The 14,864-nt window shown below is 42.8% G+C and overlaps 1 protein-coding gene across 6 annotated transcripts in view; it reads left to right on the top strand.

Annotated features, from left to right (window-relative positions):
- Window positions 1-248: 248 nt before the first annotated feature.
- Window positions 249-14,864, top strand: part of ANKRD28 (ankyrin repeat domain 28) — a 212,977-nt gene continuing 198,361 nt past the window's right edge. For 5 of the 6 annotated variants that reach the window (XM_060396614.1, XM_042238654.1, XM_042238665.1 and 2 more), the window contains exon 1: window positions 249-617. In XM_060396614.1, coding sequence (XP_060252597.1) covers window positions 591-617 — 27 coding nt within the window. In that variant the 5' untranslated portion in view covers window positions 249-590. The remainder of the gene's footprint in view (window positions 618-14,864) is intronic. The other variant, XM_042238673.1, reaches the window with a different exon arrangement.

The following is a 14,864-nucleotide window of genomic DNA, read 5'->3' as shown; positions in this document are numbered from 1 at the left end:
CCCCCCGCGCCCCGGGCGCGCGCCCCGGCACCTGGCCGCCCCTCCCCCGGCTCCGCGCGGCTCTCCCTCACACCCGCCCCCCGCCCGGCGCTCGCGGCTCCGCGCCCACCCTCGCCGCTTCCTGCCCGGCCCCGCCCCGTCCGGGAGGCGGGGCCCCGGGCCAGCGCGGCGGCGTGGCCAATGGGCGCCCGGCTTACTCTGGCCTCTCCCCCGCGCGGCCGCCAATCGCGGCGGGCGGTGGTGGTAATATTGTGGAGTGGAGTTTGGATGCCGCGGCGGCCGCGGGCTGGAGCGGCGGGGCCGCGGGGGCCGCTCGGCTGTGTCGGGGAAAGGGGGCGTGAGGCGGCGGCGGCTGAGGAGGCGGCGGACGGGGTAGAGGAAGAAAGGAAGCAAGAGGGCGGGGAGTCCTCGCCGAGGAGGCGGGACCCTCCGGTTCCTCACCTCTCGGCGGCGGCGGCGGCGGCTGGAGGCGGGGAGGCGGCGCCGCCCCCCTGCCCGCGGACTCCTCAGCGCACGGCCGCCGACCTGCCGGCTCCGGGCGCTGGAGAGGCTCCTGAGGCGGCAGCGCCGGCCGGGCGGCGGCCACCGCCATGGCGTTCCTCAAACTCCGCGACCAGGTAGGCGAGGGGCGGCGGGCTGCGGGCGTGTGAGGGAAAGGCTGCGGGGCGGGGGCGCCGGCGGGGCGGGCCGCGGGGCGCCCGCTGGGCTGGGCGGCGCGAGGCCGGCGGGGGCGCCCCGGGGGTCGCGGGGTCCGCCTGTCAGAGCCGCCCGGCCCGGGGGAGCCCACGTGCCGCCGCCTCCGGCCGCCGCCGCCGCCTGAGGGGCGGGTCCGCGCTCGCGCCGGGCGCCCGCGTCCGGGTCCGCGCCTCCGCTCCTCCAGGTGAGTGAGGCCCGGGCCTAACAGGTGGCTTCCCGCCGCCCGGGCCGGGCGCCGCCCGCGGCCGGGACCGCGGGTCACGACCTTGTCCGCCTGTTGGCGTCGCCGGGTAAGTTGGAGGCCGCCTCTCCGGGTCAAAGGAGGTTGGTTTTTTTTTTTTTTTTTCGTTCGAGGACTAAGTTATTCACCGTGCAAGTTCCCAGACTCATTTTCTTCTGACGTGTTGTGCACCATTTTGGTTACTTTTCTTGACTCAGGAAGAGCGGGTTCACGGACACCTGAAGTGCGGGAAAGAATCGTGACCCTCTTTGATGGAGGAGATACTTTTGTGTCTAGGGACGAAATCGCCACTATATCGGAATGATTTGTCTACCTTAAAACGTTGAATGATGGGTAGCAAGACTAGGCAAATGCAAACATTTGAAATCTCCTCTGAAGGAAAAAGGAAATGAACGTGTGAAATACACCGAGTCACAGTAGGCTTATTCTTCCTGAGAATTTGTTTTTTTGCCATTTGTTTTTCTGAACAGAAGGTATTGAGCAGATTTAAAGGGAAGGTAGTTGGATGCATTGGGAAACTGTTTCAGAAGTGAAATCCCCTTTTGAAAAACGGAGGGGGAGGGGAAATCTTGAGATGTATTTTTCAATATTGTCTCTTAGCAAATGTTGTACCTTAAAGTTTGAATCTAAGTAGTGTCATGTCATCAGTGACTTTTCTGTGGAGGCCGATGGTTGAACTTGTGTATGTATCATTTGATAACAGGAAGGTTTTAGTTGGTGTTAAGGTCATCAAGACTTGATACTTTGAAAAACTGTAGCATTTAGTCAAGTTTACACATTGTATTTCAAATCGTTGAACCGCATTGTCCAACATGAAAGCCAGTAGCCACATGTGGCAACTTAAATTAACTTTAATTTTAAATAAAATAAATTCGGTTCTTCATTCCTGCTAGCCACATTTCAACTGTCGCATACCCTGTGCGGCTCTTGACTGTGGTATTGCACAGCACAGATGATATCAAAAAGTTCTATGGGGTGGCACTATTAAAGAATAACAGGTAAAGCATAAACCAATTCATGCTAATTACTGTACAGTTCATTCACGTTATGCTTTTAATGGTGTGAAACTCTGATCTAGGTACTCCACTAATCTTTACTGATCCAGTGGCGCGTTGTGTTTCCATAACTTACAGTTGAGGTAACAGTTTTTGTTTTTAGTCCTACACTTTTGAAGAAAGTTATTTGGATCATTGTGTGCATTAGAAACTTGGTTAACTTTTAGTAAAGAGAGCATCTCATTTTACAGAAACAGGGTTGTAGTTTCAGTTGCACATAAAACCTAGTGGCACCTTTGTGTATTTAGGAACTGCAGTTATGAAGCAATTGTGATGCTACTCCAGTTTTAGATATAATGTCCATGGTAAGGATGATAAAGATTTTGCATTTGAATAGAGCCTGATACTGGGAAAGATTGAAGGCGGAAGGAGAAGGGGATAACAGAGGATGAGATGGTTGGATGGTATCACCGACTCAATGGACATGAGTTTGAGTAAGCTCTGGGAGTTGGTGATGGAGAGAGGCCTGGCGTGCTGCAGTCCATGGGGTCGCAAAGACTTGGATATGACTGAGTGACTGAACTGAACTAAGGATGATATGTAAAATGTCACCTGTAAACTTGAAGATATTTGGGCGAGTTAATGAAGTGGCATGGCTCAGATGGGGGAAAGAGTGTTAGGGTTTACCTCTAAACTACTAGCAGTTGGCTCATTTGGTCTGTCTTTTGGAAGACTTCTAAAAGTGAGTTTGTTTTTGCCTGGTTAAAAGGGAATAGCCACTTTAGAAGTCATCTTATATGTTGATATTTTATTAGCTATTGAAAGTAATGGTAAAAATGAAATGGAATGCAAATATATTTAAAAAAATAATTTTACTCATTTTTGGCGGTGCTGGGTGTCTTCGTTGCTGCATGGGCTTTAAGTGAGCGGGTGCGTGCTTAGTCCTGTCCAACTCTTTGCAGCCCCCATGTACTGTTGCCCACCAGGTTCCTCTGTCCATGGAATTTTTCAGGCAGGAATACCTGAGTGAGTTGCCATTTCCTTCTCCAGAGGATCTTTCCCACCCAGGAGTGGAACCTCATCTCTTGAGTCCCCTGCATTGGCTTGCAAATTCTTGACCACTGAGCCCCGATAGAGAGTGCACAGGCTTTTCATTGCAGTGGTTTCTCTTGCTGTGGAGCACAGACTCTAGAGCACAGGCTTCAGTGACTGCAGCTCCCAAACTGTAGAGTACAGGCTCAATAATTGTGGCCCACGGGCCTAGTTGATCCTAGGCATTTTGGATCTTCCCAGATCAGAGATTGAACGCCTGTCTCCTGCTTTGGCAGGTAAATTCTTTACAACTGAGCCCCCAGGGAAGCCTGCAAATACCATTTTAACCTTTTCCGTCTACGAACAGGCCATTCAGCTAGATGAATTATTTTACTTGGAGGAAAGGAGGAGATCCATTTAAATACACAGAATTGTAAAGCTCGAAGGTGCTTGACAGCATTTTACTCAGTCCACATTTTCACTTGAGCTTTTCTCTGTTATTTCCATATTTACACTGTATTTTGCTTTTTTCCATTGTTACAGTCTGTTACATAGAAACTAAACATAGGTAGGGGTTGTTTCTCTTTGTGCACATAAGTGTCAGGGGGGTTATAGTTGGTTTAAACATAGAATCAGTGAGTAAACACAGTAGTTTGTTTTCCTATCCAATCAGTGAATGAGACAGCTCTCCCCCATTTTGTGCCAACCCCAATATGGGGGTAAAGAGTTATTACTGTACTATTTTTTATTTGTAGGTGAAAATAACTGTAAATGAAATAAAAGGAATGTCTGCTGTTTGTAGTAGTGGAAACATGAATTTTTCCCTAGACTTTTTTCCCACTTTGATGTGTTTATACAGCATGAATCTGTAACAATTGCAGGGTTTTATTCAACAGGTGTCACTGTCAAGTTTTTTTCTCCTTGCATGGTTGCATTTAAAATTTATTTATTTTCCAACTTTTCAGTTCAGTTCAGTTGCTCAGTCGTGTCCGACTCTTTGCAACCCAATGAACCGCTGTATACCAGGCCTCCCTGTCCATCACCAACTCCCAGAGTCCACCCAAACCCATGTCCATTGAGTCGGTGATGCCATCCAACCATCTCATCCTCTGTTGTCCCCTTTTCCTCCTGCCCTCAATCCCTCCCAGCATCAGGGTCTTTCCAAATGAGTCAGCTCTTCGCATCAGGTGGCCAAAGTATTGGAGTTTCAGCTTCAGCATCAGTCCTTCCAATGAACACCCTGGACTGATCTCCTTTAGGATGAACTGGTTGGATCTCCTTGCAGTCCAAGGGACTCTCAAGAGTCTTCTCCTACACCACAGTTCAAAAGCATCAATTCTTTGGCACTCAGCTTTCTTTATGGTCCAACTCTCACATCCATACATGACTACTGGAAAAACTATAGCTTTGACTAGATGGACCTTTGTTGGCAAAGTAATACCTCTGCTTTTGAATATGCTGTCTAGACTGGTCATAACTTTCCTTTCAAGGAGTAAGCGTCTTTTAGTTTCATGGCTGCAGTCATCACTGCAGTGATTTGGGAGCCGAAGAAAATAAAGTCTCTCATTGTTTCCATTGTTTCCCCATCTATTTCCCATGAAGTGATGGGACTGGATGCCATCATCTTCGTTTTCTGAATATTGAGTTTTAAGCCAGGTTTTTCACTCTCCTTTCACTTTCATCAAGAGGGTCTTTAGTTCCTCTTTGCTTTCTGCCATGAGGGTGGTGTCATCGTCATATCTGAGGTTATTGATATTTCTCCCGGCAGCTTGTTTGCAAGCTGTGCTTGCAGCTATTGATTGCAGCTTGTGCTTCATCCAGCCCAGCATATCGAATGATGTACTCTGCATATAAGTTAAATAAGCAGAGTGACAATAAACAGCCTTGACAGACTCCTTTCCCACATTGGAACCATTCCATTGTTCCATGTCCAGTTCTAACTGTTGCTTCCTGACCTGCATACAGGTCTCAAGAGACAGGTCAGGTGGTGTGCTATTCCCATCTCTCTCAGAATTTTCCACAGTTTGTTGTGATCCACACAGTCAAAGGCTTTGGCATAGTCAATAAAGCAGAAATAGATGTTTTTCTGGAACATGTTTCTCTTGCTTTTTCGATGCTCTAACAGATGATCTCTGTTTCCTCTGCCTTTTCCAAAACCAGCTTGAACATCTGGAAGTTCACGGTTCACGTATTATTCATGGTTCATGTATTGCTGAACCCTGGCTTGGAGAATTTTGAGTATTACTTTATTAGTGTGTGAGATGAGAGCAATTGTGCGATTGAGCATTCTTTGGCATTGCCTTTCTTTGGGATTGGAATGAAAACTGACCTTTTCCAGTCCTGTGGCCACTGCTGAGTTTTCCAAATTTACTGACTTATTGAGTGCAGCACTTTCACAGCGTCATCTTTTAGAATTTGAAACAGCTCAACTGGAATTCCATACCTCCACTAACTTTGTTCGTAATGATGCTTCTTAAGGCCCACTTGACTTCACGTTCCAGGAGGTCTGGCTCTAGGTGAGTGTGAGTAGTCACACCATTGTGATTATCTGAGTCGTGAAGATCTTTTTTGTACATTTTCCAACTTTGTGGAGGTATTATTCATACATAACATATGTGAGTTTGAAATGTACGACACTGCTCTGATACATGAATGTGTGGTGAAATGGGTTACTGCAGAAAGTTAGTCAACACTTCCATGTTGTTGTTCAGTTACTAAGTTGTGTCTCACTCTTTGCAAGCCCATGGACTGCAGTATGACAGGCTCCTTTGTCCTTCACTGTCTTCCGGAGCTTGGTCAGATTTACGTCTGCTGAGTCGGTGATGCTATCTAACCATCTCATCCTCTGCCACCCACTTCTCTCTTTGCCTTCAATCTTTCCCAGCATCAGGGTCTTTTCAGTGAGTCAGCTCTTTGCATCTGGTGGCCAAAGTATCAAAGCTTTACCTTTAGCATTAATCCTTTCAATGAATATTCAGGGTTGATTTCCTTTAGGACTGACTGGTTGTATCTCCTTGCAGTCCAAGGGACTCTCAAGAGTCTTTTTCAGCACCATAATTAGAAAGCATTAATTCTTCAACACGCAGCTTTCTTTATAGTCCAACTCTCACATCCATACATGACTACTGGAAAAACCATACCTTTGTCTCTCTGGACCTTTGTCGGCAAAGTGATGTCTCTGCTTTTTCATACACTAAGTTTGTCATAGTTTTCCTCCCAAGGAGCAAGCATCTTTTAATTTCGTGGCTACAGTCACATCTGTCCCTTCATGTAATTAATTATCATTTTGTATGTAAATGATATATAAGATCTATGTCTTGTAACAACTTTCAGTATTTGAGGTCTATGTCTTATAGCAGCTTTCAATTATGTATATACAATAGAGCATTGTAAATTATACTCACTGCGCTATTCACTAGACCTCCAGAACTTTCTCATCTTATAGCTGGACATTTGTACCCTTAGACCAATTACAGGGTTATATTTTATCGGCAGTGATTCATAGTATATGTTAATAAGAAAGGTAGATGGTCTTTGTTTGGATAAAGGATAAAAACTCACAAACAGGGAGCTGAATGGCAGCTGATACTTGGCTTCAGTATCTAGGAGACAATTGGGAATGATGGAGATCATGGCAGATAACAGGTATGTTAGCTGCTAATCAGCTCCAGTTCGTTGTCGCTGGGAAGGTGTGCCTAGTATTCTGAGAACTCCAGTTGTTTTTGTAGGAAGCCAGAAATACAGATTCTTACGAAAAATTTCTATTTATAAATGTTGGCAAGTTGGTAGTTACCATTGAGGAAATCTTAAAGCTGTGGTTTTAAAAGGGGGTTAGTAGGAAACGCAGAGTTCCAAAGAATAGCAAGGAGAGATAAGAATGCCTTCTCTGTGATCAGTGCAAAGAAATAGAGGAAAACAATAGAATGGGAACGACTAGAGATCTCTTCAAGAAAATTAGAGATACCAAGGGAACATTTCATGCAAAGATGAGCACAATAAAGGACAGAAAAAGTATGGATCTAAAAGAAGCAGACGATATTAAGAAAAGGTGGCAAGAATATGCAGAACTATACAAAAAAGATCTTGTCCCAGATAAGCACAATGATTTGATCACTCACCTAGAGCCAGACATCCTGCAATTCAAAGTTAAGTGGGCCTTAGGAAGCATCACTACAAACAAAGTTAGTGGAGGTGATGGAATTCCAACTGAGCTATTTCAAGTCCTAAAAGATGATGCTGTGAAAGTGCTGCACTCAATATGCCAGCAAATTTGGAAAACTCAGCAGTGGCCACAGGACTGGAAAAGGTCAGTTTTCATTCCAATCCCAAAGAAAGGCAATGCCAAAGAATGTTCAAACTACTGCACAATTGTACTCATTTCACATGCTAACAAAGTAATGCTCAAAGTTCTCCAAGCTAAGCTTCAACAGTATGTGAACCTAGAACTTGCAGATGTTCAAGCTATTCAAAGGCAGATAAACCAGAGATAAGATTGCCAACATTGGTCAGATCATCGAAAAAGCAAGAGAGTTCCAGAAAAACATCTCCTTTATTGAGTACACCAAAGCCTTTAACTGTGTGGATCACAATAGACTGTGGAAAATTCTTAAAGAGATGGGAATACCACACAACCTGACCTGTCTCCTGAGCCATCTATGCAGGTCAGGAAGCAACAGTTAGAACTGGACATGGAACAATGGAATGGTTCCAATGTGGGAAAGGAGTCTGTCAAGGCTGTATATTGTCACTCTGCTTATTTAACTTATATGCAGAGTACATCATGCGATATGCTGGGCTGGATGAAGCACAAGCTGCGAAAAAGATTGCCGGGAGAAATATCAATGACCTCAGATATGGCGATGACACCACCCTCATGGCAGAAAGCAAAGAGGAACTAAAGACTCTCTTGATGAAAGTGAAAGGAGAGTGAAAAACCTGGCTTAAAACTCAGTATTCAGAAAATGAAGATGATGGCATCCTGTCCCATCACTTCATGGAAAATAGATGGGGAAACAATGGAAACAATGAGAGACTTTATTTTCTTCGGCTCCCAAATCACTGCAGTGATGACTGCAGCCATGAAACTAAAAGATGATTGCTCCTTGGAAGAAAAGCTATGACCGATCTAGACAGCATATTCAAAAGCAGAGACATTACTTTGCAACAGAGGTTCGTCCAGTCAAAGCTATAGTTTTTCCAGTAGTCATGTATGGATGTGAGAGTTGGACCATAAAGAAAACTGAGCGCTGAAGAAGTGCTGTTTTTGAACCGTGGTGTTGGAGAAGACTCTTGAGAGTCCCTTGGACTGCAAGATCAAACCTGTCAACCCTAAAGGAAATCAGTCCTGAATACTAATTGGAAGGACTGATGCTGAAGTTTCAGTACTTTGGCCACCTGATGCAAAGAGCCAACTCATTTGAAAAGACACTGATGCTGGGAAAGATTGAAAGCAGGAGGAGAAGGGGATGACAGAGGATGAGATGGTTAGATGACATCACCAACTGATGGACGTGGATTTCAGCAAGCTCCTAGAGTTGGTGAAGCACAAGGAAGCCTGGTGTGCTGCAGTCCATGGGGTCGCAAAGAGTCAGACATGACTCAGTGATGAAGTGAACTAAGAGGACCAATTTATAACCTCTAGTGTAGATCAGCTTGAAGAATCAAACTATTATACGATAAGATTTGTATTAAGAAACAATTTTCTTTCAGATAAAATAGCCAAAGTGGTTATAAAAATTAAGAAATTGAGATATAATTTGCATAGCGTGAAATTCACCCTTTCAAAGTGTTCAGTAGTTTTTATTATATTCACAGAATTGTACAGCCATTACCTAATTCTAGAACATTTCATTACTCTAAAAATCCATTAGCAGTCACTTTTTGTTTTCCCCTCCTCCTAACCCCCAGTAGTCACTAACTACTTTCTGTCTCTATACATTTGTCTATATTTCATATAAATTGAACCATACATAATATTTTTATGGTTCATCCATGTAGTAGCATGAATCAGTTGGTCATAAATTTTTATATCATGTTTAAGAATTTTTTAAAAAGTTTACATACTTTTATACTGGAGAAGGAAATGGCATCCCACTCCAGTGTTCTTGCTTGGAGAATCCGAGGGATGGGGGACCCTGGTGGGCTTTTGTCTTTGGGGTTGCACAGAGTCGGACATGACTGAAGTGACTTAGCAGTAGCAGTAGCATGCTGTTTTACTGCCTCTGTGCATATTTATAATCTGGATGTTTTCTGTTTCCATTTTTTGAGTTTGTTTCATTTTGAGTTAAATTTTGTTTGTAGTAATACTAAAGGATAATAACTTTCACTTTGGGATTTGTGTGTGTGTAGTAGCCATCTTTGTCAGCCTCCTTGGTTAAAGTTCATTAGATAAGAATTCTTGATATATTATTTAAGTTGTATGCAGAGTACATCATGAGAAACGCTGGGCTGGAGGAAGCACAAGCTGGAATCAAGATTGCCAGGAAAAATATCAGTAACTTCAGATATGCAGATGACACCACAATTACGGCAGAAATGAAGAACTAAAGAGCCTCTTGATCAAAGTGAAAGAGGAGAGTGAAAAAGTTGGCTTAAAGCTCCACATTCAGAAAACTAAGATCATGGCATCTGGTCCCATCACTTCATGGCAAATAGATGGGGCAACAGTGGAAACAGTGCCTGACTATTTTTTTGGGCTCCAAAATCAGTGCAGATGGTGATTGCAGCCATGAAATTAAAAGATGCTTACTCCTTGGAAGGAAAGTCATGACCAACCTAGATAGCATGTTCAAAAGCAGAGACATTACTTTGCCAACAAAGGTCCATCTAGTCAAGGCTATGGTTTTTCCAATAGTCATGTATGGATGACTGAGCTGAGCACCGAAGACTTGATGCTTTTGAACTGTGGTGTTGGAGAAGACTCTTGAGAGTCCCTTGGACTGCAAGGAGATCCAACCAGTCCATCCTAAAGGAGATCAGTCCTAGGTGTTCATTGGAAGGACTGATGCTGAAGCTGAAACTCCAATACTTTGGCCACTTGACTCGAAGAGCTGACTCATTTGAAAAGCCCCTGATGCTGGGAAAGATTGAAGGCAGGAGGAGAAGGGGACGACGGAGGATGAGATGGTTGGATGGCATCACCGACTCAATGGATATGAGTTTGGGTAAACTCGGGCATTGGTGATGGACAGGGAGGCCTGGCGTGCTGTGGTTCATGGGGTCGCAAAGAGCTGGACACAACTGAGCGACTGCACTGAACTGAACTTGATATATTGAAAAGTCTTTTTTTTGGAGCAGAGTTGACATATCAATGAGTACATGTTGGATGGATTTAAATCACTGTTTTGGATAGTTAGTAACTTCTTACTTGTTAAGTATTTCACTTATCTTGTCAAGGGTAGAACATTATATGACTTTTCAGTAGGAAAAAAAAATGGTTCTGAAAAGCCTTGTAATTGGGGATGCAGAATGTGTGATGTGCTCAAAAGACACTGGTGCTCAGATGTTCAGGTGTTGCGTATCAAGTGTCTCCTTACTTTGTGTTGGATACTGTGGGGGACACAGAGGTGCAGTCGCTGCTGTCTCTGCACTGAAGAGTCTTACTGGCTAGAAACTGAGTGAAAGTATTAGTCACTCATTCATGTCCAACTCTTTGTGACCTCATGGACTATGCATGGAATTCTTCAGGCAAGAATACTGGAGTGGTTGCCATTTCCTTTCCTGGGAATCATCCCAACCCAGGGGTTGAACCTGCGTCTCCTTCATTGCAGGCATTTTTTTTTTTTTTTTTTTTTTACCTTTTGAGCCACTAGCTGAAGACACACATAAATCAATGCACAGAGTTGGAGACGCTTCACGTGAAAAGCTTTAGAGAGGCTGAAGGAAAACATGGGGCATATTCTCTGAAAATGTAACTAACATATAGTTTAAAAATAAGTTTTTTAAGTATAAATGTTTCTTAAATTTTTTTTTTAATACCTTGTATGATACAGTGTGGAACATGCAGTGCTTTGTAAGAGTTGCAGATAACATGATTCCAAATTCAGAAAGAATCAGATGATTTGATTTTAGGAAGACAGAAACCCTCATGGCTAGGGAGGTGTTTGAGGTTCACAGAAAGACTTTGTCGAAAGCAGACATCGGTGCAGGAAAGCAACAAGGGGAATCCCTGAAGGCAAGCCAGAAATAAAGGATGGTGTTTGGCTCAGACAGTAAAGAATCCGCCTGCAATGTCAGAGACCTGGGTTCGATCCCTGGATGGGGAAGATCCCCTGGAGGAGGGCATGGCAACCCACTCCAGTATTCTTGTCTGGAGAATCTCATGGACAGAGGAGCCTGGTGAGCTACAGTCCATGGGTTTGCAAAGAGTCAGACATAACTGAGGATACACACACACAGTGAGGAGGTAGACCTGATTGGTGGTTGTAGTTGGAAAGGACTGGAGATAGATTAGTTGAATTAACAGTGACTACATTATGAAGTACTCAGAGTACAAGGTTAAGAAGTTTTGACTGATGGGAAGTCTGATGTAGGCTCTGTGAAGGGCTTCAGAGGGAATGTGTATATGTGTACTTTTTTCAAGACAGTTCATAGTTTCATTAGGTCCTTTGAGAGGTACATGAAACCCTAAAGTTAAATAACTGCTAAATTACAGGTTTTAGAAGGGTAGATTATAAAAGACTAATAGGGACACCCAAGATTCGTTAGGTGGCTACTGCTGTAATTCAGAACATATGTAAAACCTTTTCATTTAGTGTAAACTGCATATATTAATTACTAAGCTGAAGTTCGAATAGCAATGAGTACATCTTTAAATGATCCTTGTATATATAATGATGACTTATTTATGTATAGAATTGTGTCTTACAGTCATATAACAGTTGGTAACTTTTTGTGTGCATAGTCCCACTGTGCTGTGCTTTAGTTGCTCAGTGCTGTCCGGCTCTTTGCGACCCTGAGAGAGCCCGCCAGGTTCCTCAGTCCATGGCGATTCTCCAGGCAAGAAGACTGGAGTGGGTTGCCATGCCCTTCTCCAGGGGAACCTCCCAACCCAGGGACTGAAGCCAAATCTCCCGCATTGCACTGTCAGAACCACCAGGGAAGCCCAGTAGTCCCACCAGGGTCAATTATACATGAATGCAAGTGAACACTGATTGTGGTAGTGGGGGGAAAAAAGAGCAGATAATCCAAGTAGTTAGGTTTGGGGTGTATTAGGTTTCTCAGCATTTTATTTCCTTTTTGTTTCTCTAGCCTAATATAAAATTCAGTGAATGCACTCTCCGTGGGCTAGAATAAGACGCACCTGAAAATGTTCTGTGCCTGGACGAAATAGGGTTAAGCCTTTTTGTTTTGCATAATGTCTCCTATGGACAAGTCACATCAAACTAATCATTGACTAATACTTCTAATTTAAAGTAAAAGCTAATGAAATCTTCAGTTACTGAAACCAATCATGGTTTTTTTTTTGTTTTGTTTTGTTTTTTTTTAGTGTGTTACAGTATATGGTACACAGTGATTACAGTTCTCAAGTACTTAAGGTTTGATTCCCACTCATATCCATAAACCAGTTCTTAGTTATACTATTAATTGATTCATCCATCCACTTTCCTTGTGTGATGCTGATTTTAAGAAAAATTGCCAGGATTCTTTAAAGCAAAGTCTAGATGGAGTTACTGCTCCCACAACTAAAGTTCACTTTTACCTAGTAAATTTAAGTTCAAATTCTTAATTGGTGATGGTTTCATCATTTGTTTGTTATAAAGTTAAAGGTATGTCTTTTCTACTGTTAAGGATTTAAGGCCACAGATAATATTGAAACATGCATCACAGGACAGTTAAAATCTTTTGAAAGGGAAATCGGGAAGCAGTTGTTTCTAACACAAAGGCTTGTTCTAAAAGCCTAGAATGAAAGTAATTACTGTCGAGCATGATATTTTTTATATCCTGTTACCTAAAAAGTACTCAAAAGTCTCCATAAACTTTGTCATATAGATTAATCTGGAGAGGCAACCTTTTCTCTTGCTTCAATTTCTGGATTAAAAGTTTGATAGCTTTTTCTTTTTTAAAAAAATATATGTTTATTGTGGTAACTGGTTTATCACATTCTATAAGTTTCATGTGTACAACATTGCATTTCTATCGCTGTATGTACTACAGCATGTTTACCACTTCTGTCTCCTATCCCCACCCGTTCCCCTCTGCTAATCATTACTTTGTTCTCTGTTTGGTTTTGTTTGGTTTATTCATTTATTTTGGGTTTTATTTTTTGTATTCCATCCATGAGTGAAGGCATACAGTATTTGTCTTTCTCTGTCTGAATTACTTTGCATAATGCCCTCAAAGTTGACCCATGTTTTCACAAGGGCAGAATCTCACCTTTTTTTTTTTAAATGGATAAGTCAGTCAGTCAGTTCAGTCACTCAGTCGTGGCTGACTCTTTGTGACCCCATGGATTGCAGCACACCAGGCTTCTATCCCCAACATCCGAAGCTTCTTGCTCGAACTCACGTCCCCTGTCCTCTGTCATCCCCTTCTCCTCCTGCCTTCAGTCTTTCCCAGCATCAGGGTTTTTCTCCATTGAGTCAGTTCTTCTCGTCAGGTGCCCAAAGTATTGGAGTTTCAGCTTCAGCATCAGTCCTTCATGAATATTCAGAACTGATTTCCTTTAGGATGGACTGGTTGGATCTCCTTGCAGTCCAAGGGACACTCAAGAGTCTTCTCCAACACCACAGTTCAAAAGCATCAATTCTTCAGTGCTCAGCTTTCTTTATGGTTCAACTCTCACATCCATACACGACTACTGGAAAAAACATAGTTTTGATTAGACAGACCTTTGTTGGCAAAGTAATGTTTCTGCTTTTTAATATGCTGTCTATGTTGGTCATAACTTTCCTTCCAAGGAGTAAGCGTCTTTTAATTTCATGGCTGCAGTCACCATCTGCAGTGATTTTGGAGCCCTCCAAAAATAAAGTCTTTCACTTTCCATTGTTTCCCCATCTATTTGTCATGAAGTGATGGGACTGAATGCCATGATCTTAGTTTCCTGATTGTTGAGTTTCAAGCCAACTTTTTTCACTCTCGTCTTTCACTTTAATCAGAAGGGTCTTTAGTTCCTCTTTGCTTTTTGCCATAAGAGTGGTGTCATTTGCATATCTGAGATTACTGAAATTTCTCCCAGCAATCTTGATTCCAGTTTGTGCTTCATCCAGCCCAGCATTTTGCATGAGATACTCTGCATATAAGTTAAATAGTAATGTATAAGTAGTATCCCTTATATACCTCATCTTTATCCTTTCACCTATTCATGGACATTTACATTGCTTCCATATCTTGGCTATTGTAAATAATGCTGTGATGAACATAGGTGTGCATGCATCTTTTCTAGTGTTTTGTATTCTTTGGATAAATACCCAGAAGGGGGATAGCTGGATTATATGGTAGTTCTGTTTTTAATTTTTTGAGGAATTTCCATATTGTTCTCCATGCTGGCTGCACCAATTTACATTACCACCAACAGTGTATGAGGGTTCCCTTTCTCCGCGTTATTGCCAACACTTGTTTTTTCTTGGTTTCTTGATAATAGCCATTCTTAACAGGTGTAAGGTGATACCTTATTTTAAAATTTTTTCTAATTTAAAAATCACTAGTAGCTAGTGATGTTGAACATCTTTCATGTGCTTGTTTGGCCATCTGCATGTTTTTTGGAAAAATGTCAATTCAGTTTCTCTGCCCACTTTTTAATGAGGTGTTTTTTTGTTGTTGAATTACAGCTTTTCCTTTTTGAAACACCTTTACTGATAAGATTCACAAACCAATTTAAATTATACAGTTCAGTGGTTTTTAGTATATTCACAGAGCTGTGTATCTTCACAATTTTAGAACATTATATCTTGCCTAAAAGA

Source organism: Ovis aries, chromosome 1 (genome assembly GCF_016772045.2).
Source record: "Ovis aries strain OAR_USU_Benz2616 breed Rambouillet chromosome 1, ARS-UI_Ramb_v3.0, whole genome shotgun sequence".
NCBI lineage: Eukaryota > Metazoa > Chordata > Mammalia > Artiodactyla > Bovidae > Ovis > Ovis aries.
The sequence above is the reverse complement of the archived record's forward strand: the minus strand, read 5'-3'. Positions and strand labels throughout refer to the sequence as shown.